This window comes from Myotis daubentonii, chromosome 15 (genome assembly GCF_963259705.1).
Source record: "Myotis daubentonii chromosome 15, mMyoDau2.1, whole genome shotgun sequence".
Classification (NCBI taxonomy): domain Eukaryota; kingdom Metazoa; phylum Chordata; class Mammalia; order Chiroptera; family Vespertilionidae; genus Myotis; species Myotis daubentonii.
Genome location: NC_081854.1, coordinates 40,570,652 through 40,596,164, shown reverse-complemented (window position 1 = coordinate 40,596,164; position 25,513 = coordinate 40,570,652). Strand labels below are relative to the sequence as shown.

Here is a 25,513-nt window from a genome sequence, read left to right as displayed (position 1 = left end):
TTTAAAGGCCTGTAAAGCCCTAGTAGGTTTGGCTCAGTGGATAGAGCGTTGGCTTGCAGACTGAAGGGTCCCGGATTCGATTCCGGTCAAGGGAACATGACTGGGTTGTGGGCTTGATCCCCAGTAGGGGGTGTGCGGGAGGCAGCTGATCAATGATTCTCTCTTATCATTGATGCTTCTCTCTCTCTCTCCCTTTCCCGTCTTCTCTTGAAATCAATTTAAATATATATATATTTTTAAAGGCCTAGTAAAAATTAAAATGGGGAATGAAATATTTGGGAGAAAAATACTGGTTTTATTTCAAAGAGAAAAGCAACAGTATAAAATTTGAAAATACTCTGTAGAAGGTCCTATTCTACACCCAGAACCCAAAGATGAAACAAGATCCCTTAAAGCTGGCTAATTTGGCACTAATTTGGGAATGGAAGAAAATTATAGTTCAGAATCCTACCTAATTTCAAATCTGCAAAAATTGCCCTCAATAAAACTGATGATCAAATAAGGAGCAAAGAAGGATATTCATGGTGCCTGAAATTTCAGATAAAGAGAAATGCCTAAAGCTTGCCTAGGCTTGCCAATTCAAAAACATCTGAGGAATTTTGTTTAAATTCCAATCCATCTGTAGGAGGGTGGAAAATTATAGTCATTGTGTTATGGGTGTTCAACCAGGTCATCCAGAATAAGGCTGGCCAAGAATAATGACAGGCGAATCCTATAAATTCCATCTTTGCAGGAATGTAAGTCTCTATCTCTTCTCTCCTTCCTTGTAGGCTACTTAGGAGCAGAACCAAATTTTCTTATCAAGAGCCATCTCACTCCTGCACTCAGTACTGTGTCACCCACAAAAGTGACACAGAATATATAATTTTGAGAGTTTTATATTAAGAATCTTCACTGGGGGGAAAGAAAAAAGAATCTTCACTGGGAAAGATTGAGGAGTTACTCTTGAAGAGTGACTTGAAAAACAAAACAAAAAACTCAATCCCCCACTCAAGTTCTTGTGATGGCTCAGTATTACTCGAGAATCAAACATAAGCTGCTGAACCTTGCCTTCAAAGTCCTCTAAAATCTGGACCTACTTTCTATGAGATGTCTTCTCAATTCTCCCAAACGAACCTCTCAGCAGTAAGAGTAGAGAGTCAAAACTAAGAGAGAGAATGTATATGATAGATTAAACCATCATTGAGCAAATATTCACTCCTTCCCTCTTAACCTACTTCCCCACCCCACTGATGTTAACCTTGGACACATGACTTGTTTCAGTGATCAGTCAGATGCTAACTGATTTGACAGCAACAGAAGCTTTAAATGTTTCTGTTGTTTCATGTGCCCCTTGACAATCTCTAGCCATAAAAAGAATATGCCTCAAGCAGCTGCTGGTCCAAGGTGGGTGAAAGACACATGCTGCAGATCTGAGCCAACCAGTAGCTTGGAGCCAAGCCTAGATCACCTGAGCCCCAGTCAGCCAGAAACACACTAGCAACAAATAAATGCTTATTGGTGTATATCACTGAGTCTTAGGATGGCTTGTTATACAGTAGTTCCGCAGCAACAGCTAACACATTTACATTTTACGAGCGAGAAAAATTAAATCTTCAGGGATTCAGTTACTTTTTTCAAGACTAGTCAGAGATTAAGTAGCAATGCTAGAGAGAACCCTGTAGATGTGGAACCTATAAAAAAATGACATGGCCTCTGCCCTTAAGGGGCTCACAGTCTATCAGGGCAGCCAACCATGAAAACAAGTATGACAATAAATGATCTAGAGTTAAGTGCCATTAAAGGGAGCATGGAAAAAGTATAACCGTGAGAGTATCTCTGTTAATTTCTAGTGTCAACGTCCTATTCATATTGACTAGGAAACACGTTCTATAAACTGGTGTATTTCTTTCAGGGTCTTTGCTAATTGACATAAAGTAGTATTAGCATAGTGGTTCTCAACCTTCTGGCCCTTTAAATACAGTTCCTCATGTTGTGACCCAACCATAAAATTATTTTCGTTGCTACTTCATAACTGTAATGTTGCTACTGTTATGAATCGTAATGTAAATATCTGATATGCAGGATGGTCTTAGGCGACCCCTGTGAAAGGGTCGTTCAACTGCCAAAGGGGTCACGACCCACAGGTTCAGAACCGCTGAATTAGCAGATTACTCTTCATTGACAGTACACCTGAAAGAACTCCTTTTAACAAGCAATAAGAAGAGGTCCAGCTATCAAATATCTTCAAGTAGGAGTGGTTTAAATTACAGACCACTTCTAATATATAAGAGGGAATCCTGACAGGAAAATGCCCACTATTAGCAGTAGTTAATTCAAGTGTTATCAGCAGAAATTACATTTTAAGTTCATTTTCACTTACTCAGAACTTCCTGAAAAGTATTTATTTAGGCACAAACTTTCCATGACTAGCCTTTTCCAAAAGGTGAATCATTTAGGAAAGTCTGAGCTAACTGGCTCAGATGGTATGTGATAGGGAAGGATAAAAAATACTACTTTTCCTCATTCCTCTGGTTAATAAGCTACCCATTTTTCAAGTGTGTGTGTGTGGGGGGGGGGGGGGGGGGGTAAAGACCCAAAATTTAACTATTAAAGTATAATTAGAAAAAACTAAAAGACTAATTTTGTACTAATGCTACCATATGCTTATACTTACAAATTCTTCCCAGTCATCACTAGTTCTTTCTCACATTTCTTAAAGATGTAGTAATGCTCTTAACTTCATACAAAAAGAAAAAGCAGAATGACATGAAAAGAGTAAAGATATGCTTGAATCTAGACACTATATTTGCATCTGGTTGTCAATTACAATTCAGGCCATAGCAGCACAATTTACAATAGCTAAGATTTGGAATCAGCCTAAGTGTCCATCAGCATATGAGTAGATTAAAAAACTTTGGTACATCTACACAATGGAATACTGTACTGCTGTATAAAGGAAGAAACTCCTACCATTTGCAACAGCATGGATGGAGCTGGAGAGCATTATGCTAAGTTAAGTCAGTCAGAGAGAGATAAATATCACATGACCTCACTCATTTGTGGATTATAATGAACAACATAAACCAATGAACAAAAACAGATCCAGAGACAGAGAAACATTGATCAGATGCTCAAACCTCAGAGGGAAGGTAGGGGAGGGTGGGGGTAAGGGGGAGAGATCAACCAAGAGACTTGTATGCATGTATATAAGCATAACCAATGGACACAGACAACAGAGGGTGAGGGCAGGATTGTTGGGGGTGGGGTGGGAGGGCAATGGGGGGATAAGCACACATTTGTAATACCTTAATCAATTAAAAAAAATTCAGGCCTTCCAAGTCACTACATGAGAGTTCCTTATGATAAATTTAAATATAATTTAAGTTAAAAAAAAAATCCTGCCAAATTGCTATTTAGTTTTCTTCGAAAGAATTAGAGAACTTTGACTTGTCATGTTATATAGCTCTATAATGTATGTTTTAAAAGTAATAAGCATAGCCCAAACCGGTTTGGCTCAGTGGATAGAGTGTCCAAGGTTTGATTCCGGTCAAGGGCATGTACCTTGGTTGCAGGCACATCCCCAGTAGGGAGTGTGCAGGAGGCAGCTGATCGATGTTTCTCTCTCAGCGATGTTTCTAACTCTCTATCCCTCTCCCTTCCTCTCTGTAAAAAATCAATAAAATATATTTTAAAAAAATAAGCATATATTACTTTTGAATGTTATATTTATGAAAAAGTGCGTCCCTGCTATTTGTTGACAAATATGGTGCTGCCCTCTTCTGACAAATCATAGAAATAGCAGTCTCCCTGAACATCCATCCAGTATTTAAAATTGCCATTCATTTGCTTTAAAAGTGAAATAGGAAATTTGTGTCAAACAACTTTGTTAATAAATAGTAGTAAGTCCATAAAATTTAATTTGATCAGGAAATTTAATGATTTCTCAAAATAACGGTTACCAGCTTTTCTTACTCTCATGTAGAGCCAGTGGTTGTTATAATAAATCTTTCTTAGATGTCCTATATGACACATGGAAAATAAAGCAAATCTTATTTCTAAAGGTATATTAAACACTTTCAGTATTACTTTTGTAGGCCTTCCAAACCATTAAAGGTTTAACATCAGTGTTCTGCTACCCTCTATTGGACAACTCCATAGTTTCCAGGGTGATCTCTGGTCAAAATGGATCTGCAAAATGACTGTTTAGCAAGGAAAAGGGTGTTTTTTACAATGGAGAATTCTGAAAGATATTGCCTTAAGTGGTCTAACTTATCACCCCCAATACTGGGTGCAGCGAGGAGGAAAAAGCATCACCAATGTAGCATTTTTATCTAAAGTTATTCATCTGACTCTATGCATAAGGAAACAATTCAACAATCCAAACTAAGGGACATTCTACAATACAGATGAACTCAAACAATATATGTCAAGAAATACAAAAAGGCTTTAGAACAGTTCTAATTTCAAGGAGGCTAAAAAGACTAAATGCAGTATATAATCCTGGGTTGGATGTTGGACTGAACAAGAAATAGTTATAAAAAACATTACTGGCCCTAACTGGTTTGACTCAGTGGATAGAGCATCGGCCTATGAATTGAAGGGTCCCAGATTCGATTCTGATCAAGGGCATGTACCATGGTTGCAGGCACATCCCCGATAGGGGGTGTGCAGGAGGCAGCTGATTGATGTTTCTCTCTCATCGATGTTTCTAAGTCTCTATCCCTCTCCCTTCCTCTCTGTAAAAAATCAATAAAATACTTTTTTGAAAAAAGAACATTACTGGAATAACTGGGGGGAAATCTGAATAGAATTATATAAAGAGCTACTTAAAATGTGGGCTGCAAAACTATCTGTTATTGGCCCAAAACAAGGTAGGTACGGAATAGTATTTAGAAACTTGTTTGCAATTTGACAATGTCGTAATATTCAAGATATGATCAGTGCACTCACTGCATTAAACAGAATATAGATCAATTCAGGTACTGTCAAAATTGCAAGGTGGTCACATTTGATAGTGTATTAGTCATGTGCAGAAAGACCACATTAAAATGTGTTTAGGTGATAAACCCAAAAATGTGATAAAATGAAAGCACTGATTTTCAAAATTATAATTGTCTTATTTTTTTATTACAGTTGACATAGAATATTATATTAGTTTCAGTTGTACAGTATAGTGGTTAGACATTTAACTTACAAAGTGATCCCCCTGATAAGTCTTGTATCCATCTGATACCATACATGAGTATTACAATATTACCGACTATATAATATTCCCTAAACTGTACTTTACACCCCCGTGACTATTTTGTAACTGCCAATTTGTACTCAATTCCTTAACTTTTTTCACCCAGCCCCCAATCCCTCTCCCATCTGGCAACCATCAATTTGTTCTCTGTATAAGTCTATTTTTGTTTGTTCATTTATTTTCTTCATTAGATTTCCACATGTAAATAATATGGTATTTGTCTGTCTGTCTGACTTATTAATTAATTTAGCATAATACACTAGGCCCATCCATCTTGTCCCAAATGGTAAGATTTCATTCTTTTTTATGGCCAAGTAATATTCCATTATATATCTGTACCACTTCATCTTTATCCATATATTGATGGAGATGTAGGCTGCTTAAATGCTACTGTAAGTAATGCTTCAGTGAACTTAGGAATGCATATATCTTTTCCAAATTAGTGTTTTGGATTTCTTTGAATACTCAGAAGTGGAATTATAAGCATTTATTTTTATACATTATACATATTTTTAAATATATTTTTATTGATTTCACAGAGGGAGAAATAGAAATGTCAATAGAGAGAATCATTGATTGGCTGCCTCCTGCACTCCCCCTATGGGGGATCCAGACTACAAACCAGGCATGTGCTCTGACCAGGAATAGAACTGTGACCTCCTGGTTCAAAAGACAATGCTCAACTACTGAGCCACACCGGTCAGGCAGCCTCACTGTTTTTGTGAAGAAAACACATCTATTCTTTTTTCTTTTGTAAATTAAATCTTTATTGTTGAAAGTATTACATGTCTCCCTTTTTCCTCCATTAACACCTTCCAGCCTGCCCCCACCCCCAACCCCAGGCCTTCACCACCCTATTGTCTGTGTCCACGGGTTATGCATATATGCATACAAGTTCTTTGGTTGATCTCTTCCCACCCACCCACCTTCCCCCTCCTTCCCTCTGAGATTCTGCAGTCTGTTCTATGCTGCTATGTCTCTGGATCTATTTTATTCATCAGTTTATTTTGTTCATTAGATTTCACATATGAGTGAGATCATATGATACTTGTATTCCTCTGACTGACTTATTTCAGTTAGCATAATACTCTCCAGGTCCCTCCATGCTATCTCAAAGGGTAAAAGATCTTTTTTTTTTTTTTTTTTTTTACTGCTGCAGAGTATTCCATGGTGTAAATGTACCACTGCTTTTTTAGCCACTAATCTGCTGATGGGCACTTGGGCTGTTTCTTGATCTTAGCTGTTGTAAATTGTGCTGCTATAACATAGGGGTGCATACATTCTTTCTGATTGGTATTTTGAATTTCTTAGGATATATTCCTAGAAGTGGGATCACTGGGTCAAATGGCAGTTCCATATTTAATTGTTTTAGGAAACTCCATACTGTTTTCCATAATGGCTGCACCAGTCTGCAATCCCACCAGCAGTGTACTAGGGTTCCCTTTTCTCCATATCCCACATCTTTTCTGAATGCAGCAGTAGTAATAAACCATAAGACGATAATGGAAATAATTCCAAAAAAATGAAGGACAACCAAGTTCACACTGTTTTTATTCTATGAGTCCTCTGATTTTTTTAATGTACTTTTATTGATTTCAGAGAGTAGAAAGAGGGAGAGAGATACAGAAACATCAATGATGAGAGAGAATCATTGATCGCCTGTCTCCTGCACACCCCCTACTGGGGATCAAGCCTGCAACCCTGGCATGTGCCGTGACCTGGTTCATGGGTTGATGCTCAACCACTGAGCCACATTGATCATGCAGTACTAAAACCAAAGTGAGTTCTTTGCAGTGATGTTTTGGCTAATGCAGCATTTACATACAAAACATAAAGAAATAAGTTCAAATCAAAAGAATTTTTCAAAAGAAAGAGCACTAAACTATTAAGCCAATAAAAACAGATGCAGCCGAAACCGGTTTGACTCAGTGGATAGAGCGTCGGCCTGCGGACTGAAGGGTCCCAGGTTCGATTCCGGTCAAGGGCATGTACCTGGGTTGCGGGCACATCCCCGGTGGGAGATGTGCGGGAGGCAGCTGATCGATGTTTCTCTCTCATCGATGTTTCTAACTCTCTATCTCTCTCCCTTCCTCTCTGTAAAAAATCAATAAAATATATTTAAAAAAAAAAAAAAAAAAACAGATGCAAAATTCCATACATTAACATTAGTGAATTGCGGCTTTCTGAGAAAGGAGCACATTTGGTTGCTAACTAAAAAACATTACCAAGACACTAGTAAAAGACTATATCAAAGATGTTTGCTTAGATATCTGTGACAAATAAAGTAAATCTGTGACAACTTTCCAATGACACCAAAGCTTGAAGTAGTTCGGGCTCTGACTTATAGTAGTGAAAACTAAAATAAAGTTAGCAAAGTGATTTTTCAATGCAATTTGAAGAATGACAGATTACTTCAAACATGAAAATTATCATGGTATGTTTGTGATTTAAACATAAGGGTGATATAAAGGATTCTTTTATCAGTTTCTTGCTGACAAACATACCGGACACTAATATGTACGATAAAACTAGGGTCATATTGTCAACAAATGTGATTTGAAGTATAGTATTTGGAAGAGTATATTCCAAAGACACAGCTGGCAAGATGGAAAAACAATTTAGATTAAGAAGCTTGTGCTAGAATGTACATTAACACACTGCTTCCTTCACGGATAAAAGTCTTGCTACCAAAAAAAATCTTGCTACAGCAGTAAAGATTATGAATTATCTAAGGTTAATGCCTTAAAATTTTAAATGACTCTATAAGTGATAAACTGAAAGCAGATCATAAATGTGTATATGCTATACTGCATGCTAAAATACAATGGTTATGGAAGAAAAAAATGCTGCTGAGAATGATGAACTAGGAAATAAACAGTTTTTCCAAAAGAAAAAATAATCAGGTGCTTCCCAATTTTAAAGATCTCAACTAGACAGTAAATAAAACTTGCTTATTTCTGTGATATCTTTGGTATGTTTAGTAATCTTAGTACTCCCATGCAAGGACATGTCAACATATTTTTCAGTAGCAAATAAAATATAAGGGTAAACAATGAAAATTAAGATGCCTGGAAGAACAGAGTTACTATAGATTAACAATTTTATAGAAGGTTTAGAACTGTATTTTCTATCAAAATAATACCCACACACAAGAATTCATGTGTGTATAACTTAAATCCTAGCTAATAAAGAGGGAATATGTTAATTGACTTCTCTGCCCTCAAAGATGGCGGCACCCACAGCCAATAAGGAGGGAATATGCTAATTGACTGCCCCGCATTCAAAGATGGCGGCATTCACAGCCAATAAGAAGGAATATGCTAACTGACTGCCCCACCCTTAAAGATGGTGGCACCCACAGCCAATAAGGAGGGAATATGCTAATTGACTGCCACACCCTCAAAGATGGTGGCACCCAAAGTCACAAGATGGTGGTGCCCAGTCCCTCTGCCCCACCAGGGCGGCAGGTGCGCCTGCCTCCGGAGTCCCTCAGTCCCCTCAGCCCCCCGGCTACCCAGGGCTGGCCCGAGGCACAGGCAACCCTCGGATGGCAGCTGCCCAGCCACCCAGGGCCGGTCAAGGCTTGCGCTGCTGGCAGTGGTAGCAGCAGAGGTGTGATGGGGCATCACCTTCCCCTGATCGCTGGATTGACTCCCGCCCCTGAGGGCTCCTAGGCTGTGAGAGGGGGCAGGCCAGGCTGAGGGTCCGTCCCCCCCCTGCCCCCCCGCCCCCGTCCAGTGCATGAATTTTCAGGCACCAGGCCTCTAGTCTATAATAAAAGTGTAATATGCTAATTAGACCAGATGGCCAAACGACCTTCTGGACGTCCTGGATGAAGCCGGGGCTGCGAGGGCCGAGGCAAGCTGCCTGGGCTGCGAGGGCCGAGTCCCTTGCAGGAATTTCGTGCATCAGGCCTCTAGTTTAATTATAATTTGACAGAATAAACTATTGATGGGCAGGATACTGATAAAGTACTAAAGATGAACTTTGAAAATACAGTATCACTGGCTTCATTTCAAACAAAAGTAAAAATGAAAATCTTGAACTTAGTGAAATGGCTTTAAAATCTAAACTTCTATTCTCATGGGAATATCTGAGATTAATTTCTTTTTCTAAAATATATTTTTATTGATTTCAGAGAGAAAGGGAGAGGGATAGAGAGATAGAAACATCAATGATGAGAGAATATATTGATTGGCTGCTTCCTGAACGCCGCTACTGGGGATCAAGCCTGCGACCAGGGCCTGTGCCTTTGACCAAAATTGAACCTGGGACCCTTCAGTCCACATGCCGACACTCTATCCACTGAGCCAAACCAGCTAGGGCTGAGATTAATTTCTTTATGATGAATATTATCTTTTAAAAAAAGAAACAACACAGAAATAATTTACATATACATTATCCTCCAGGAGTAGTATTGTCATCAACCCAACTCAGATTAGATACATTAACATGAAAAAAATAAGCTATTTTATTTCATTAAAAACTTTAAGTGAAATTTTTCAGAAGAAAAAGTGGGGGAGAAAATTTTTTTTAAGTATTAAGAAGTTTTGCTCCGCACCATTTATAAAACTAGTATTACCAAATTCTATTTTTCAAGATGTATTTTCACTGGATGAAATAATTGCTGGAAACTTAGATATTATTTTTAAGAATATCTATTTTAGCCCTGCCCAGGTGGCTCAGTTACTTGGAGTGTCATCCCATACACCAAAAAGCTGCAGGTTCAATTTCCAGTCAGGGTATATGCCTAGGTTGTGGGTTCCATTATTGGTTGGGCACGTATGGGAGGAAACCAATTAATGTTTTTCTCTCTCACATCGATGTTTTTCTCTCTCTCCCTTCATCTCTCTCTAAAAATCAATAAAAACATGTCCTCAGGTGAGGATTAAAAAAAAAAGAATGTCAATTTTAGGGGCAATTATCTTTTCAAAGAGCATACAGGTCTAATTAATTACTGTCAAAAAAAAAATAAATGTGATTACCTAAAAATTATTAATTGGCACTTCATGTATTCTCATTTAGCTCTAAATTACAGATCTGCTGTTTTCACATAATAAAGTTTAAGTAAGTAGGAAAGAGGAAATTCTTGGCATGTGGTTATTACCTGGAATGGTCAGGAGGTTATTAAGTCCCTAACTGTTTTTCTAAACCAGTAACAATAACAAACCTCCTGAATCAATTTAAAAAATAATATTAATGCCCTAGCCAGTTTTGCTCAGTGGATAGAGCGTCAGCCTGTGGACTAAAGGGGCCCCGGTTTGATTCCGGTTAAGGGCACGTGCCCAGGTTCTGGGCTCGATCCCCAGTAGGGTACATTCAGGAAGCAGCCAATCATTGATGTTTCTATCTCTGCCTCTTCCTTCCTCTCTGAAATCAATAAAAAACAATAATAATAGTAATAGTAATAGTAATAGTAATAGTAATAGTAATATTAAGGTAAGGAAATAATATTGGAACCAAATTTCTCTCCTGGCACTTACCTGATTTCAGAGGCTTCACTGGGGCTCATATTTCATAGTCAGGTAAAGTAATAAATGGAGAAATGACAGCTGAAGTCACAAGACATGTCAATGAGTATGTGGAACCGTATACTTTACTCATACATTTTCCTGTTTCTGTTCAGCCAACCACTTCATAATACTCCAAAACTAGATTTTCATACGTGAAAGGCCCTTTCTCACATTCTCTGATAATTCATGGAACTACTGTTTTCTCTGAGATCAAATATAACTCTCCCAAAATATTATGATGGGGTAGAATGAGGACAGATGACTCATAGCACCATTTAGAAAGATGCTCATTTTTAAAAGAACTAGTTTGCAAGTTTGTGAAGGTCATCTTACCTGACTTCTTCACCAGCAAAATCGAACACCTTGGTGATTTTAACTTTTTCTGTTTCTTTAGGTTTCTCTAGCTCTTCTGCTTTGACCAACAGTTTATTTGAACTAGTCTCTTCAGTCTCTTCTCTTTTCTATGAAAAGAGAAATGTAATCAGTTTCACATAAGAATTAAATATAAACGAACCATTCAAACATGCTGTTTATGGCTATTCATAAATGTTTCATCTCTAAACAGTTAAAAATCTACTGAAAACTTATTTGATTGGAAAAGCTAATTTTTCCTACCAGAGGGAATGCTTTACTTTTCACTTAATAGAGTTACTATCAAAAGGCATCTATGTAGTCTTTCTTTTTTTATTCTTTTAAATCTATTTTTATTTTTGCAACATAATGTTGCAAACTCAAGAAAACTTTTAAATCTGGGACTACTGATTAAGATGCACACTGGGGGATATAGAGAGGAAGGAAGAGAGAAAGAGATACAGAAACATCAACGATGACAATCACTGATTGGCTGCCTCCTACAGGTCCCCCACTGGAGATCGAACCCACAACCTGGGCATGTGCCCTTGACAGGAATCAAACCCAGGACCCTTCAGTCTGCAGGCCGGCACTCTATCCACTGAGCCAAACTAGTTAGGGCTATGTAGTCTGATTTCTGCTAGAAGATTCAAATCTCAATTTGTAAATGTAATAAAATCTATTTGGACAACTTAGGGTATTTCTGCAGAAACTTCATCTCATTCACCTAACAACTTACTTTAACTTGTGGACTCGAGGGCACTTTTGATTTTGGTCCCACATCATTGAGGAAGCTGGCCCACAGTTCATCCTCCTTCTTTTTCCTTGCATCCTCGGACTTGGTGCCTTCTTCTTGCTCTGCAGCTGTGTCTTCCTCCTCATTGCTGCTTCCTCCAGATTCCCCACTGACATCCTCCTCTTCCTCTTCTTCTAATGAGAGGCCACTTTGTTTTCTCTTCCTAATCACCAAGATTACAAGGAAAAAGAAAGAGAAGTCATGCAAAATGATTTCAGTTATCTTTCCTCAATTCCAAACATAATGTTGCAAACTCAAGAAAACTTTTAAATGCGGGACTACAAAGATGCACACTGAGGAAGCATAGAAGAGGTACACTGAGATTTTGTGGAAGAAAAAAAGAATTGAGCTCTTAGCTTCCTCTAAAACACTTGGAATCAAAATACAGTGTTCTACTTCTAAGTCAGGACCAGCTATTTTCACCAAGAAACACCCCAAATCACCTCACAGAATCAATCTGTCTAGCAAGAGTGTTCCAAGAATATATATAGCAGATTTTTTTGACTTTTTGAAGTCAACACATTTGGAGAACATGCTTTATTGAGAAGAGCCTCAAATTTATTTGCACTGTTTATTCCTACAATTCCCCAGGGACAGGATCCATATTTCTTCCCATTTTCTGATGATATGAAAGCTGGAATACAGAAAATTTCAAAGACAAAGAAATTGGACCCAAAACTTATGCAAGTAAAGTGATTTTAACTTCAAGTGAATTTAATACCTAAAATTCCTTTTTCCCTTTTCATAAATTACAATTTGCTTTTTGCCAGAGAGACAGAAACACCAATCAAAGAGAGTAAAAGACTTCTATAGAAGATTCTCTTATGTGAGTTAAATAACCCAACAGAATTTTCATAATTTTTGGAGGGAGTGTAATTCAGTACCAAGTCTATGGAAGGTAATTTGCTAATATCTATAAATAATTTTTTTATTGCATATAACCTTTGATTAAACATCTACTTCTACAGACCTGATTTACAGGTATACTTCCACATTTACATGAAGATATATATAAAAAATATTCACTGCAGTCTTGTTTGTTGTAGGAAAGATGAGGTACAAATTAAATATGTCTCAATAAGAGAATCCTTAAATAAAGTAAGGTCTATTCATACAGTGAAATATTATGCAGCCACTGAAAAGAATAAAATATAGCTAGATATATTTCCATGGTATCATCTTCAAGATGTAAAATAATGAAAATAAGAAACGATATGCAGAGTATGACATTTGCTGTTGTTGTTTTTAAAGAGAGTAGGAAATATATACATACACACTTGCACATGCACAGAATATCTCTGGTAGCAAAGTTCTTCTGAGGCACAGCAACAAGGGCTAGAAATGGGGTACACATTTTGGTAGTAACTAAGTTTTTCATTTTAACTGTGTACATATTACCTATTAAATTTTTTAAATTAGTACTCAAAATAATTTTAATCCTGAAATGTCACCAAATGTTTCCCTTCAACGGTAAGAAACCCTAGCAGCAACTCCAATCCCAGCAATCAGGATGGTAGTGACACTAGCCCTGACTTCTAAGGGCCCTGAGGGCAGCGTTACCTGGCAGGAATGCTCTGAGCCTTTCCTTTTTTCCCTTTGGTTTTCTGTGTTTGCTCTTCACCATCCACTTCATCTTCCTTCACTAATTCATTTACATCATCTTCACTATACTCTCCACCTGAAATCACATAATAGAGTGGTCAGGCAGGAATAAAGGTTTACACATCAAGTTGAGACATTTGCATTAAGGAAAAAGTCTAGTACTTTCCTCTATTCTTCACCTAACTACAATATTTACTTCCTTAGAGAAAGCTTCCCGGTCCCTGGAGACAAGGCTAGGTTCCCGGATTCTACGCTTCCACGGCAGTATATATTTTCCTCCATAACTCATTCCACTTAGATTTAATGTTTGCAATTTCTGCTCTATTCTACACACCATGAGGATATGGATCCTGTTTTGTCTTTATAGATTTTTTCTGAATAAATGAATGAATAGAAATTCCAATTCTACCTACTGTACTTTTCAAAGAACCTGATGTTCCCACTTTATCTTGGATACATTTCAAAAGTGAGCAAGTAATATCTTGTCTTGTCAATAACGAAGGTTTAGAAAGAGGTCTAAAGACTTCCAGTTAGACATAGCAGAAAGAACAAACATATCTATTCCCCATTCTCAGACACTGACACTCTGGCATCCCCAATGAAAAAGTGTTGCTTGGATGCCCAGACTGACCACACTGTGGGCACCAGTCAATAAATCCTGCTCACATAGATATTCAACTAGCTTTTTTACTTCATAGAAACTTTTTGTTGTTGTTGTTAATCCTCACCAGAGGATATTTTTCCACTGATCTTTCTAGAGAGTGGAAGAAAGAGAGAAAGATGGAGAGAAACATCGATGTGAGAGAAACACATCGATTGGTTGCCTCATGCATGCACCCAGACCAGGGTCGGAGCTGGGGAGGAGCCTGCAACCGAGGTACGTGCCCTTGACAGGAATCGAACCGGGGACCCTTTGGTCTGCAGGCCAATGCTCTATCCACTGAACCAAACCGGCTAGGGCACTTCATATAAACTTTTATTTGAAGCATAACACATGTATGAAAAAACACACAAATCTAATGTATACTTCAATAAAATTATGTGAAGTGAACACACATAGAACTAGGACCCGCCGAAACCGGTTTGGCTCAGTGGATAGAGCGTCGGCCTGCGGACTGAAAGGTCCCAGGTTCGATTCCGGTCAAGGGCATGTACCTTGGTTGCGGGCACATCCCCAGTGGGGAGTGTGCAGGAGGCAGCTGGTCGATGTTTCTCTCTCATCGATGTTTCTAACTCTCTATCTCTCCTTTCCTCTCTGTAAAAACTCAATAAAATATATTAAAAAAAAAAAAAAAAAAAAAAAGAACTAGGACCCAATTCAAGAAGCTGAACATGCCAAAACCGGTTTGGCTCAGTGGATAGAGCGTCGGCCTGCGGACTGAAAGGTCCCAGGTTCGATTCCGGTCAAGGGCATGTACCTGGGTTGCGGGCACATCCCCAGTGGGAAATGTGCAGGAGGCAGCTGATCGATGTTTCTCTCTCATCGATGTTTCTAACTCTCTATCCCTTTCCCTTCCTCTCTGTAAAAAATCAATAAAAATATATTTAAAAAAAAAAAAAAAGAAGCTGAACATGATGATCAGAATTCCACAATGCCCCTTGGGTCCCCTTCCAGTCACTAGTCACTGGGCCCATCCCAAAGGCAACCACTATCCTGACTTCCAATACCTCAGAATAGTTTGGTGTGTTTTTGAGCATTAAAGAAACAGAAGCCTACAGTATGTACTCTTTTGTGTCTGGTTGCTTTCACTCAACCTTCTGTTTGTGACAGGCACCCTTATTATTGCATGTAGACGTAGTTTATTCATTCTCACTCCAAAATAGTATTTCATTGTATGACTAGACCACAACGTATTTATCCATTCTTCTGTTGATAGACATTTAGGTTGTTTCCAGTTTGAAACCCTTAGAAATAGTGCTGTTTTGAATATTCCTTACATCTAATCAGCTTTGAAATATCTCACTCACAATGAACCAACCACTTCAGGGAGGCCTCCAATATGAAAGGCAATACTAAAAACAAGCAGAAAGAAAATCAAAAGAAACAGAAAAGAAAAACACCCAAAAGTTACTTTAAAAAAAAAAAAAGCCTTTATAATTAATATCCTCAAAGAGACATCCATGAAATAAAAATGATTTTAAAATATTTTTTTCAAAAGGCTAAAACAAAACTCTTGAAACCTACAACTATGATAGCAGAGATTAGAAAAAGAGAAGTAAGATGCTGAGAAGAAGCCAGCCATGTGATAACCTGGAGAACAATCGAGGCTGGGGAAACAGTAAATATAAGGGTTCTAAAATGGAAACAAGTTTGGTATCTTGACACCAAGTGATAGGTAAAAGGGTTTCATGAAGGAGGAACACTTAACCAGGTTAAGATGGCAGTCTGAACACACAAGTGTAATTTTGATTCCTCCTGACACCCCAGTAAAATCACTACAGCAAAGGACTTTTAAAAGACATGAACCTACAATGGTGGGTACTTAATTGCATTGTATTTGTTTATATTTGCAAAAGGCAACACTAGAAGGATAAACAAAAAAGGAATGAAAATAGCCATCTATATGGGTTAGGACAGAACAGGGTGGAGTAGGCAGAGGCAGAAGCTAGAGTTCTCCATGTTTATCTTTCTACAGAATTTTGAACATTCTCTTAAGAACAATTTAAGTAAACAGCCGAAATCGGTTTGGCTCAGTGGATAGAGCATCGGCCTGCGGACTGAAAGGTCTCAGGTTCGATTCCGGTCAAGGGCATGTACCTTGGTTGCGGGCACATCCCTAGTAGGAGATGTGCAGGAGGCAGCTGATAGATGTTTCTCTCTCATCGATGTTTCTAACTCTCTATCTCTCTCCCTTCCTCTCTGTAAAAAATCAATAAAATATATTTTAAAAAAAAGAAAAGAACAATTTAAGTAAATAAATATAACTATATGACCAAACAATAACATAACCCACAAAAAAGGGATTCCAAGGAGTTAGAAACATAGTATTTTGATTTTGCATCCTTAGCAAGATGCAGTGTAAAGATGAAGAGTTCTACTCCTTGTAGTTACATCCATGTTGGTATTGTGAAACTATTTCCTTTATATGTTAGGTGAAAGCAAGTAATGAATTATGTTAATCACGTTAGGAATCTGGATGCTGAGAATAAGAGAAATGACACAATTATAAAATCAAAGAAATTAAGAGAGAAAACACAAATGTTAAAACAGAATTTAAAGTACCAATATGAACTCTCATTTTAAGATAAATATGTTCTAGTTTGTTCACTCAAATGGAACAGAAAAAATATCATACTAGTAGCAATGATAATCTCTTTAAAGTTCAGATCTCATTCTTTGATATGTTTCATCACCAAAAGTGCTCCCTGGAAAAAAAAAGAAAAAAAACGAGCTAATTTCAGGTCTAAGAGAAGGAAAGCATAATGTGAAACTGGGTCGTTTGCTGTGCCAGAAAGCAAGGAATGGGTCACTTTAAAAGGTTTTAAGACCCAGCTTGAAAGAAGTCCTAGTGGCCAAAAGTGGTAACATGAGCATTAAAAGGAGTAACTGTTGGTAGATTAAAACACATGTAATGAGCCCTGACCAGTTTGGTTCAGTGGTGCAGCCGTGGGCAAACTACGGCCTACGGGCCGGATCTGGCCCATTTGAAATGAATAAAACTAAAAAAAAAAAAAAGACCGTACCCTTTTATGTAATGATGTTTACTTTGAATTTATATTAGTTCACACAAACACTCCATCCATGCTTTTGTTCCGGCCAGCCGGTCCAGTTTAAGAACCCATTGTGGCCCTCGAGTCAAAAAGTTTGCCCACCCCTGGGCTAGAGGGTCGGCCTGTGGACTGAAGAGTCCCAGGTTTGATTCCGGTCAAGGGCATGTACCTGGGTTTCGGGCACATCCCCAGTAGGGGGTGTGCAGGAGGCAGCTGATCGATGTTTCTCTCTCGTGGATGTTTCTAACTTTCTATCCCTCTCCCTTCCTCTCTGTAAAAAATCAATAAAATATGTATTTTTTAAAAAACACATGTAAGGATAAAAATCTGTGAACCTGCCCAGACTTCGTGGTTCAGTAGTTGAGCATTGACCTATGAACCAGGAGGTCACAGTTAGATTCCCAGCCGGGGCACATGCCCGGGTTGTGGGCTCAATCCCCAGTAGGGGTCGTGCAGCTGATCGATGATTCTCTCTCTCTTCCTCTCTGTAATCAATAAAAAAATTTTAAAATCTATGAGCCCTTTATGATATCCAAAAATACTAAAAATAATTTGTACCATTTTAGGGTACTATTAAAATAACTCCCCATTTTGCCCTGGCAGGGTGGCTCAGTTGGTTGGAGCATCATCCTGCATATCAAAAGGTTGCAGGCTCGATCCCCAGTTGGCAAAATTGGACAATATTTGTCCATTTTGTGCTTTATTATCTACTAGAGGCCCAGTGCACAAAATTCATGCATGGGTAGGGTCCCTAGGCGTGGCTGACGATCAGGGCCGATCTGTGGGGTGACCAGCAGGGCGATCAGGGAGGGGCCCCCACTGGCACCCACCTTGGCCAGCCTGGCGCCACCTGCTCCCCAGCCCTGCCCCCACTCCCAACCCCTGCTGGTCAACTCCCTCTGTGGGGTAACCAGCAGGGCTGATTGAGGGTCCCCGCTGGCACCAGCCTTGGCTGGCCTGGTGTCGCCCACTCGCCGGCCAGCCCTGCCCCCCACCACCGCCAGTCGCCTCCCTCTGTGGGGCAATGGGGGGGGGGGGCCCACTCGCACCTGCCTTGGCTGGCCTGGGGCCTGCAGGCTGGGGGCAGCTCCTGCATTGAGCGTCTGCCCTCTGGTGGTCAGTGCACGTCATAGACCGGTCGTTCCACCAGTCATTCTGATGTTCGGTCGACTTGAATATTAGGCTTTTATTATATAGGATAGGGTTGTTATTCTGCTTCTTATTCCCTTCCCACCCCCAACCCCTGCCCCCATAGTAGCTGCATGGAATTTGAGGCAATTAAGAGAGGTCTCTCTCTCTCTCCCCCCCTTCCTCTCTTTCTAAAATCAATCAATAAAAATAATAAAGTAACTCCCCATGTTGAAAATTGACAATTAAGGAAAATGAATTAAAAATTTATCCTCTCCCAAGTGATGAGGGAAAGCTATATATACTTTACAGAAGAACATCAATTAATAAATGTAAAAAAAACCCCATAGAATTAGAAAAACAGCACTTCTCTAATAATAGTAGTAATTTAGGCAAGAATTATCAAGTAATGTTAAAAAAAAAAAAAAAAAACACCCACACACAGTTTAAGTTTTAACCATTAGGTAAACTGCCACAGAGTATACTTTCAGTTCCAAGAAGGTTTACATAAAGAGGGATCAGACTCTCATCATCTTGATTCAGTAGTCACAACTATGGGAATCAACCAGGTATAATGTGTCTTCTGATGTTATGCATTGTATAACACACAAGTCATCTATAATATATTCTAGCCAAAAATATTTTATTTAAACCAACTGAGCATTTAGATCTAACTTCTAATGTATGGTAAATTCAAGGGACAAAGGAACAACTTAAAACAATACAATGAGGGAGCAACAAATCCTGAAGGTGAGACATTCTGCAGGACACATGGCCTGATCCTCTTAGGCAAATCAATGTCATTAGACAAAAGCTTCTATTAGATTAAACAGATTTCAGGGATGGAACAACTACATGATATGTATAGTCCTGAACTGAACTGTGATTTGGACAGACAAGCTATAGCTATTTTGGGGTCAACTGGGAAAATATGAATATGGTCTGTATATTAAATGAGTTGAAAGTTTACAGAAATGGATAGGGAAAGATTCATTCACTGGAAAGAGGAGGTTACAAAGTAACATGAAAAAGTATAATTTCAGGTTGATGAAAATACAAATATCTATTTGTGGGTGTAGAAAAAGATCAGAGTGAATATTTACTAAGGAATTAAAACTGACAATCTCTGGGTGGTGAGAATGTAATGATTCTATTTTTTTTAATGTTTAATTGCCTGCATTTTCTAATTTTCTGCAAAGCCCGTGAACTGCTTTCATAATATAAAGTTACTTTTCATCATATAAATGGACAAATGTTGCATTGCAGACGGTTCAGGCAAGAAGGTGCACATGGCTCTGGATCTCAAACATGTAAAAAGATGCTCAATCTGACTGATAAGAGATAAACACATTTTAAATTAAACAAAACAAGATCAAATTCCATGCAGCTACTATGGGGGCAGGGTTGGAGGAATGGGGAGGGAATAAGAAGCAGAATAACAACCCTATAAACAATAAAGCACAAAATGGACAAATACTGTATTGTCCAAAGACTCAGAGATTATATCACCTTTTTATTCCTCCATGCTTAAATATGAGCAAAACAACTAAGAATCACAGAAAATCTGAGAAAGCATCTTACACAGTGATGGCGAACCTATGACACGTGTGTCAGAGGTGACACGCGAACTCATTTTTTTGGTTGATTTTTCTTTGTTAAATGGGATTTAAATATATAAAATAAATATCAAAAATATAAGTCTTTGTTTTACTATGTTTGCAAATATCAAAAAATTTCTATATGTGACACGGCACCAGTTAAGTTAGGGTTTTTCAAAATGCTGACACGCCGAGCTCAAAAGGTTCGCCATCACTGATCTAACATAATAAAGCCAAAAACAAACAGCAATGTATAAAAAGAATATATTATGACCACATAAGTTTATCTCAGTATTAAAAGGCTGTTCAAAATTTAAAAATCAATTAACAAGCAAAACGGAGACAGATTCATAGACAGAGAGCAGGCTGACAAATGGGGGCTGGAGGTAAGTGTGAGGGATGAAGCAAAAAAGAAGGAAAAAAAGAGAAAAAACTCATGGGCATAGACAACAGTGTGGTGAGGAGGGATGGGGGCATAAATGGTGATGCACTGAGACTTGACTTGGGGTAGTGAACACACAATACAGATGATGTGTTGTAAAATTGTGCATCTGAAACCTGTATAATTTTGTTAATCAGTGTCACCCCAATAAATTCAATAAAAAGGTAAAAAAAAATTTTTAATCAATCACTAATTCACCACATTAACAGACAACAGAAGAAAAACACATAATCAATACATAGAGAAAAGGCATTTGACAAAGTTCACCTCTCAGCAAATTAGGAATAGAGGAAACTTTAACCTGATAAAGAGCATCTGTGAGAGGCAGTATATGCAGAATGCCAGCGTTCAAATCCCAGCTTAGCTACTATTTAGCTGGGTCACTTTGGGGGCCTCAGTTCCTTTATCAGTAAAGTGGTATTATGTGATTTAGTTAGTCAATGAAAATGCTTAAAACAAACACACACACATAAAAGTCAACTGTGAAAAATCTATAGCTAACATTTCACTCTGATTCTTTCAAGGCAAGGATGGTCACTATCATCATTATTATTCAACATCATACTGGAAGTCATATCAAGTACAATAAGGCAAGCAAAAAAAATTAAAGATATATCTAGGGAAAGGAATAAATAAAACTGTTTCTACTCACAGACATGCTCCATGGGGGGGGAGAATAAGCCTTGGACTTGTTGATTTTGGTGGTAGTTACACAATTCTAAGCATTTATAGAAACTCATAGAGCAGTACACCAAAAAGAGTGAATGTTACTGTATGTAAGTTACAATTTTTTTAAATGTAAGTATTATTGCCCTAGGTCAGTGGCCGGCAAACTGTGGCTCGAGAGCCACATGTGGCTCTTTGGCCCCTTGAGTGTGGCTCTTCCACAAAATACCGACTTCTGCGCATGGCCACGAAGTTTCAATTGCACTGTACGTGCTCGCCCACACATGTCTATCCCTCTCCCTTCCTCTCTGTAAAAAATCAATAAAATATTTTTTAAAAAAAAATTCAAACAATTCAATACTAAAACCACAAATAATCCAATTTAAAAAATGGGCAGAGGACCTAAATAAGCACTTCTCCAAAGAGGACATAAGATGGCCAACAGACATATGAAAAGATGCTCAACATCATTAATCATCAGAGAAATGCAAATTAAAACCACAATGAGTTATCTCCTTATACCTGTCAGATGGCTATCATCAATAAATCAACAAACAATAAGTGTTGGTGAGGAGGTGGAGAAAAGGGAGCCCTCCTGCCCTGTTGGTGGGAATGCAGATTGGTGCAGCCGCTATGGAAAACAGTATGGAGGGTCCTCAAAAAATTAAAAATGGAACTGCCTTCCCTGGCCAGTTGGCTCAGCTGGTTGGGCGTTGTCCTGTGCACCAAAAGACTGCTGGATTCAAGTCAGGGCTCTGGTTTGGGGCTTGATCCCTGGTAGGGAGCAGGAGGCAGCCCACTATGTTTTGCTCTCATAATGATGTTTCTCTCTCTCTCTTCCTGCTTCTCTCTCTTTAAAAAGTCAATAAAAACAATAAATAAATAAATAAATAAATAAATAAATAAATAAATAAATAAATAGGCAGGCTTATTTTTGCCTTAAGCAAAATGCCCCCTTGGAAATAACCCCTTTCAGACCCTTCCTCCTAAATCAGGCCACATAACCTCAATTATCCTGTAATCCAATCCCCAATCTCCCCTTGCCTTCCCCCACTTTCAGTAATCTTTCTTAGGATCCCTCCTTAATCTTTTTAAATATATTTTTATTGATTTCAGAGGGGCAAAGGGAGGGAGAGATAGAAACATCAGTGATGAGTCATTGATCAGCTGCCTCCTGCACACCCCACACTGGAAATCGAGCCCGCAACCCGGGCATATGTCCTTGACCGGAGTCAAATGAACAGTGACCTCCCGGTTCATAGGTCAAAGCTCAACCACTGAGCCACCCCTGCCAGGCCCTCCTTAATCTTAAATGCATAAAAGAAACTGCAAACTGCTATTCTCTGGAACATATGAGATTTTGCTACTCAACTGACATACATCATCAATTTGGCTCAAATAAAATCTTTTTTTAAAATATATTTTTATTTATTTCAGAGAGGAAGGGAGAGGGAGAGACAGAAACTTCAATGATGAGAGAGAATCACTGATTGGCTGCCTCCTGCACGCCCCCTGCTGGGGATCGAGCCTGCCACCTGGGCATGTGCCCTTGCCCGGAATGGAACCCGGGACCCTTCAGTCCACAGGCCCAGGCTATATCCACTGAGCCAAACCAGCTGGGGCTCAAATAAACTCTTATAAAAAAATTCTCTACAGGTTTGGGTATTTCTTATATCAACAAACTGAATACTGACCTAACCAAAATTGGACATAAGAACAATGGCAAACTGGAGAGTTGCTCAGGACCTGCAGTGGAGTCTGCGCTGGGAGTGGGAGGAATGAGACTGGGGATGATTGACAGGGATGATGGGAACTGCCTGGTTTCAAAACAAGCCTTTTTGATTAAAATGAAAACTAGTCTTCCAATGATCACTCTGGCCATTACTGTAAGACCAAAGCTGGTGGACAAGACTGGAATCCGGGAAACCAGTGGGGAAGCTATGACGAGCCCTAGCGAAGGATCACCACAGTTCAGTAGCAGTGAGACTGGCAAGGGCGTGGTCAGAAATGTGTTCTCCACGTAGACACAACAGAACTTACTGACAGGTTGGACCAAAAGTGAGGAATAAGGATGACTCCACTCCTCGGGGTTTTGTTTGCTTTCTACCAAAGCGATTGTATGGATACTTCTAATGAGATGGGAAAGTCGGGGAAGGCGCAGGATGGCGGTCGAGGTAAGTTTGTTTGCGTGACGATTTATTTTGGCCCCGCTCAGTTTGAGGTCCCTACACAAAACAATACACAAAATGAGTTCTGAGGCATTGGCCGGTGTGCACAGTAGTTAGTGTTGGCCGCACACGGACGCTTCGCGGGTTCCATTCCCCATCAAGGGCAGGATTCGCTCCCCGCCGCCGCCCCGTCGGGGCTTGGGGAGGCAACCAATCGATATGTGTCTCTTGCTCTCTCTCTCTCTCTCTGAAAAACAATGGAAAAAATATTTTCAGGTGAAAATTAACAAAAAATTCTGAGAAGGGAGCAATGGGCATATAAGTTGCAAACAGGCAAAAAGCGTCATCATGTGAACTTTCCACCAACCAGACCCCTTCTGACGGCAGAAAGCGGACAGATCTATCTTGGACGCGATGCTGGCTGGTCATAACCTCGGGTCGGAATAAAATAACTTCCAAAGCTCAGACGGTCGGTCCATTTCAGCACTGGCGTGACTACGGGACGGCGGACCCCGCCAGCGTCCCCTGAGGCAGAGCCGTGTTCGCGCGACGGTTCCCACACTCCCACAGGGGGCTGCGGCCGCAGTCAGGCCGCCGGCAGCGACGGCGCGAGATGTGCACACGCACACGCCTCGGGCCACAGGGACGGAGCGGTCAGGGATGCTCGAGACCCGCGCCACGGGCCACCGGGCCCACGAACGCCGAGCCAAGCGCGCCTCACGTGGGTCGCGGGGCGGGGCAAGCCTCTTCAGGAGGAATCGCTTACCCGAAGGCACGTAGTCCTCGTCCTCCTCTGAGGAGGAGAAGTCTTCCGAGTCGAATTCCTCCATATCGCTGCCACGCGGGGCGGGCCAAGCCACAGGACCGCAGCGGCTGACGCCAACGCAAAGCTCTGGGGATAGACCAAAAAGTAGAGTCGGGGGCAGTGGCGGTTGGGGCGAGCCCCCGCTGAGTCTGCACATGCGCACAGAGTGTACGTGATAGTAACGCGACATTTCCGGGCCAATCCCGTGGCAGTTATCCCAGCACGGGCTCCGTGACGAAGCGATGCGTACTGGGACTTGTAGTCTTTGGTGCTACATAGCCTCGTTAATTTAGTAAATGTGCTTTACACAAAATTACATATCTATGGGAATACAGTTGACCCTCACTAGTCACAGGTTGGTATTTTCGTATTCGTTTACTTGCTAAAATCTATTGTAACTCCAAAATCAAAATTAGCAGTGCTTTCTGGGATTATTTGCAGACATGCACAGAGGGTGACAATTATGAGTCGATGCATTTTACCAGCTAAGAATGAGCAAGGCAGACGATCAGATTTTTGGTTCAGCTCTCATACTGTGTATAAGTGTACTTTTTGCAGTCTATTTAGTGCCACATGGGTTTTGTTTGTTTGTTTTGCTCCAGCCATCCCTGCTGTGCTGGCCGGCTGTGAGCCCCTTGGCCTCCCGCTGTGGGTGCGCACTGACCACCAGGGGACAGCTCCTGCCTTGAGCATCTGCCCCCTGGTGGTCAATGCGTGTCATAGCCACGGGTGGTTCTGGTCGTCCGCTGTAATGATCGCTTAGGCTTTTAATTTGATAGATAGGAGTGTTAGATAAGCTTTGTTCAGGCATGAGTTGTAAGCGCTGTTGGCTGAGAGTTCAATGCTAATGAATCGACAGTAAGATTCTAGTTAATGTTTTTATAAAACTTTAAATACTTAATCTTTACCGTTTTTCAGAATTTTATTTGCATTACTGTACAGTATACAGTGTATGTTCAGAGTACTCTATGTTTACAGTATGTGAATTTTGCATTGTATTTATACTGTGTGTATTATATGTGTACTGTATGTGTGTGTGACTGAGGGAGAGTTAAACTGTATTGTAGTGCATTACACAAACATTCTGTAATTGGAATAATTGTTTCATTGTGAAGAAATACAGCAAATAGTCTTAGACGGCATCGGCCTGTGGACTGAAGAGTCCAGGGGTAGATTCCAGTCAAGGTCACATGCCTGGGTTGCAGGCTGGATCCCCAGTGGTGGCGTGCAGGGGGCAGCCAATTAATGATTCTCTCTCATCATTGGTGTTTCTCTCTCTCTCCTTCCTCTCTGAAATCAATAAAAAAATATATTAAAACAAACACACACTCTCTCAAAAAACAAAGAAATACAGCAAATAATTATTTGTAAGAAGAACATATTAAGGTGCCTTTGAATAGAAACACACATAAAACATTGTGTATTGATTAGTTGACAAAAATGTGATCAAAGACTCACAGGAACCCAACTCCACTTTCCCCCCAACAGTGGTTCAGTATTCACTAA

General features: G+C 39.7%; 1 protein-coding gene across 1 annotated transcript in view; it reads right to left on the bottom strand.

Annotated features, from left to right (window-relative positions):
- Nucleotides 1-24,172, bottom strand: part of CFDP1 (craniofacial development protein 1) — a 103,356-nt gene extending 79,184 nt beyond the window's left edge. The window contains exons 1-4 of the mRNA XM_059667422.1: nucleotides 23,969-24,172; nucleotides 13,448-13,565; nucleotides 11,831-12,050; nucleotides 11,074-11,201 (exon numbers count right to left, since the gene is read on the bottom strand). Coding sequence (XP_059523405.1) covers nucleotides 11,074-11,201; nucleotides 11,831-12,050; nucleotides 13,448-13,565; nucleotides 23,969-24,164 — 662 coding nt within the window. The 5' untranslated portion in view covers nucleotides 24,165-24,172. The remainder of the gene's footprint in view (nucleotides 1-11,073; nucleotides 11,202-11,830; nucleotides 12,051-13,447; nucleotides 13,566-23,968) is intronic.
- Between the last annotated feature and the right edge of the window lie 1,341 nt (nucleotides 24,173-25,513).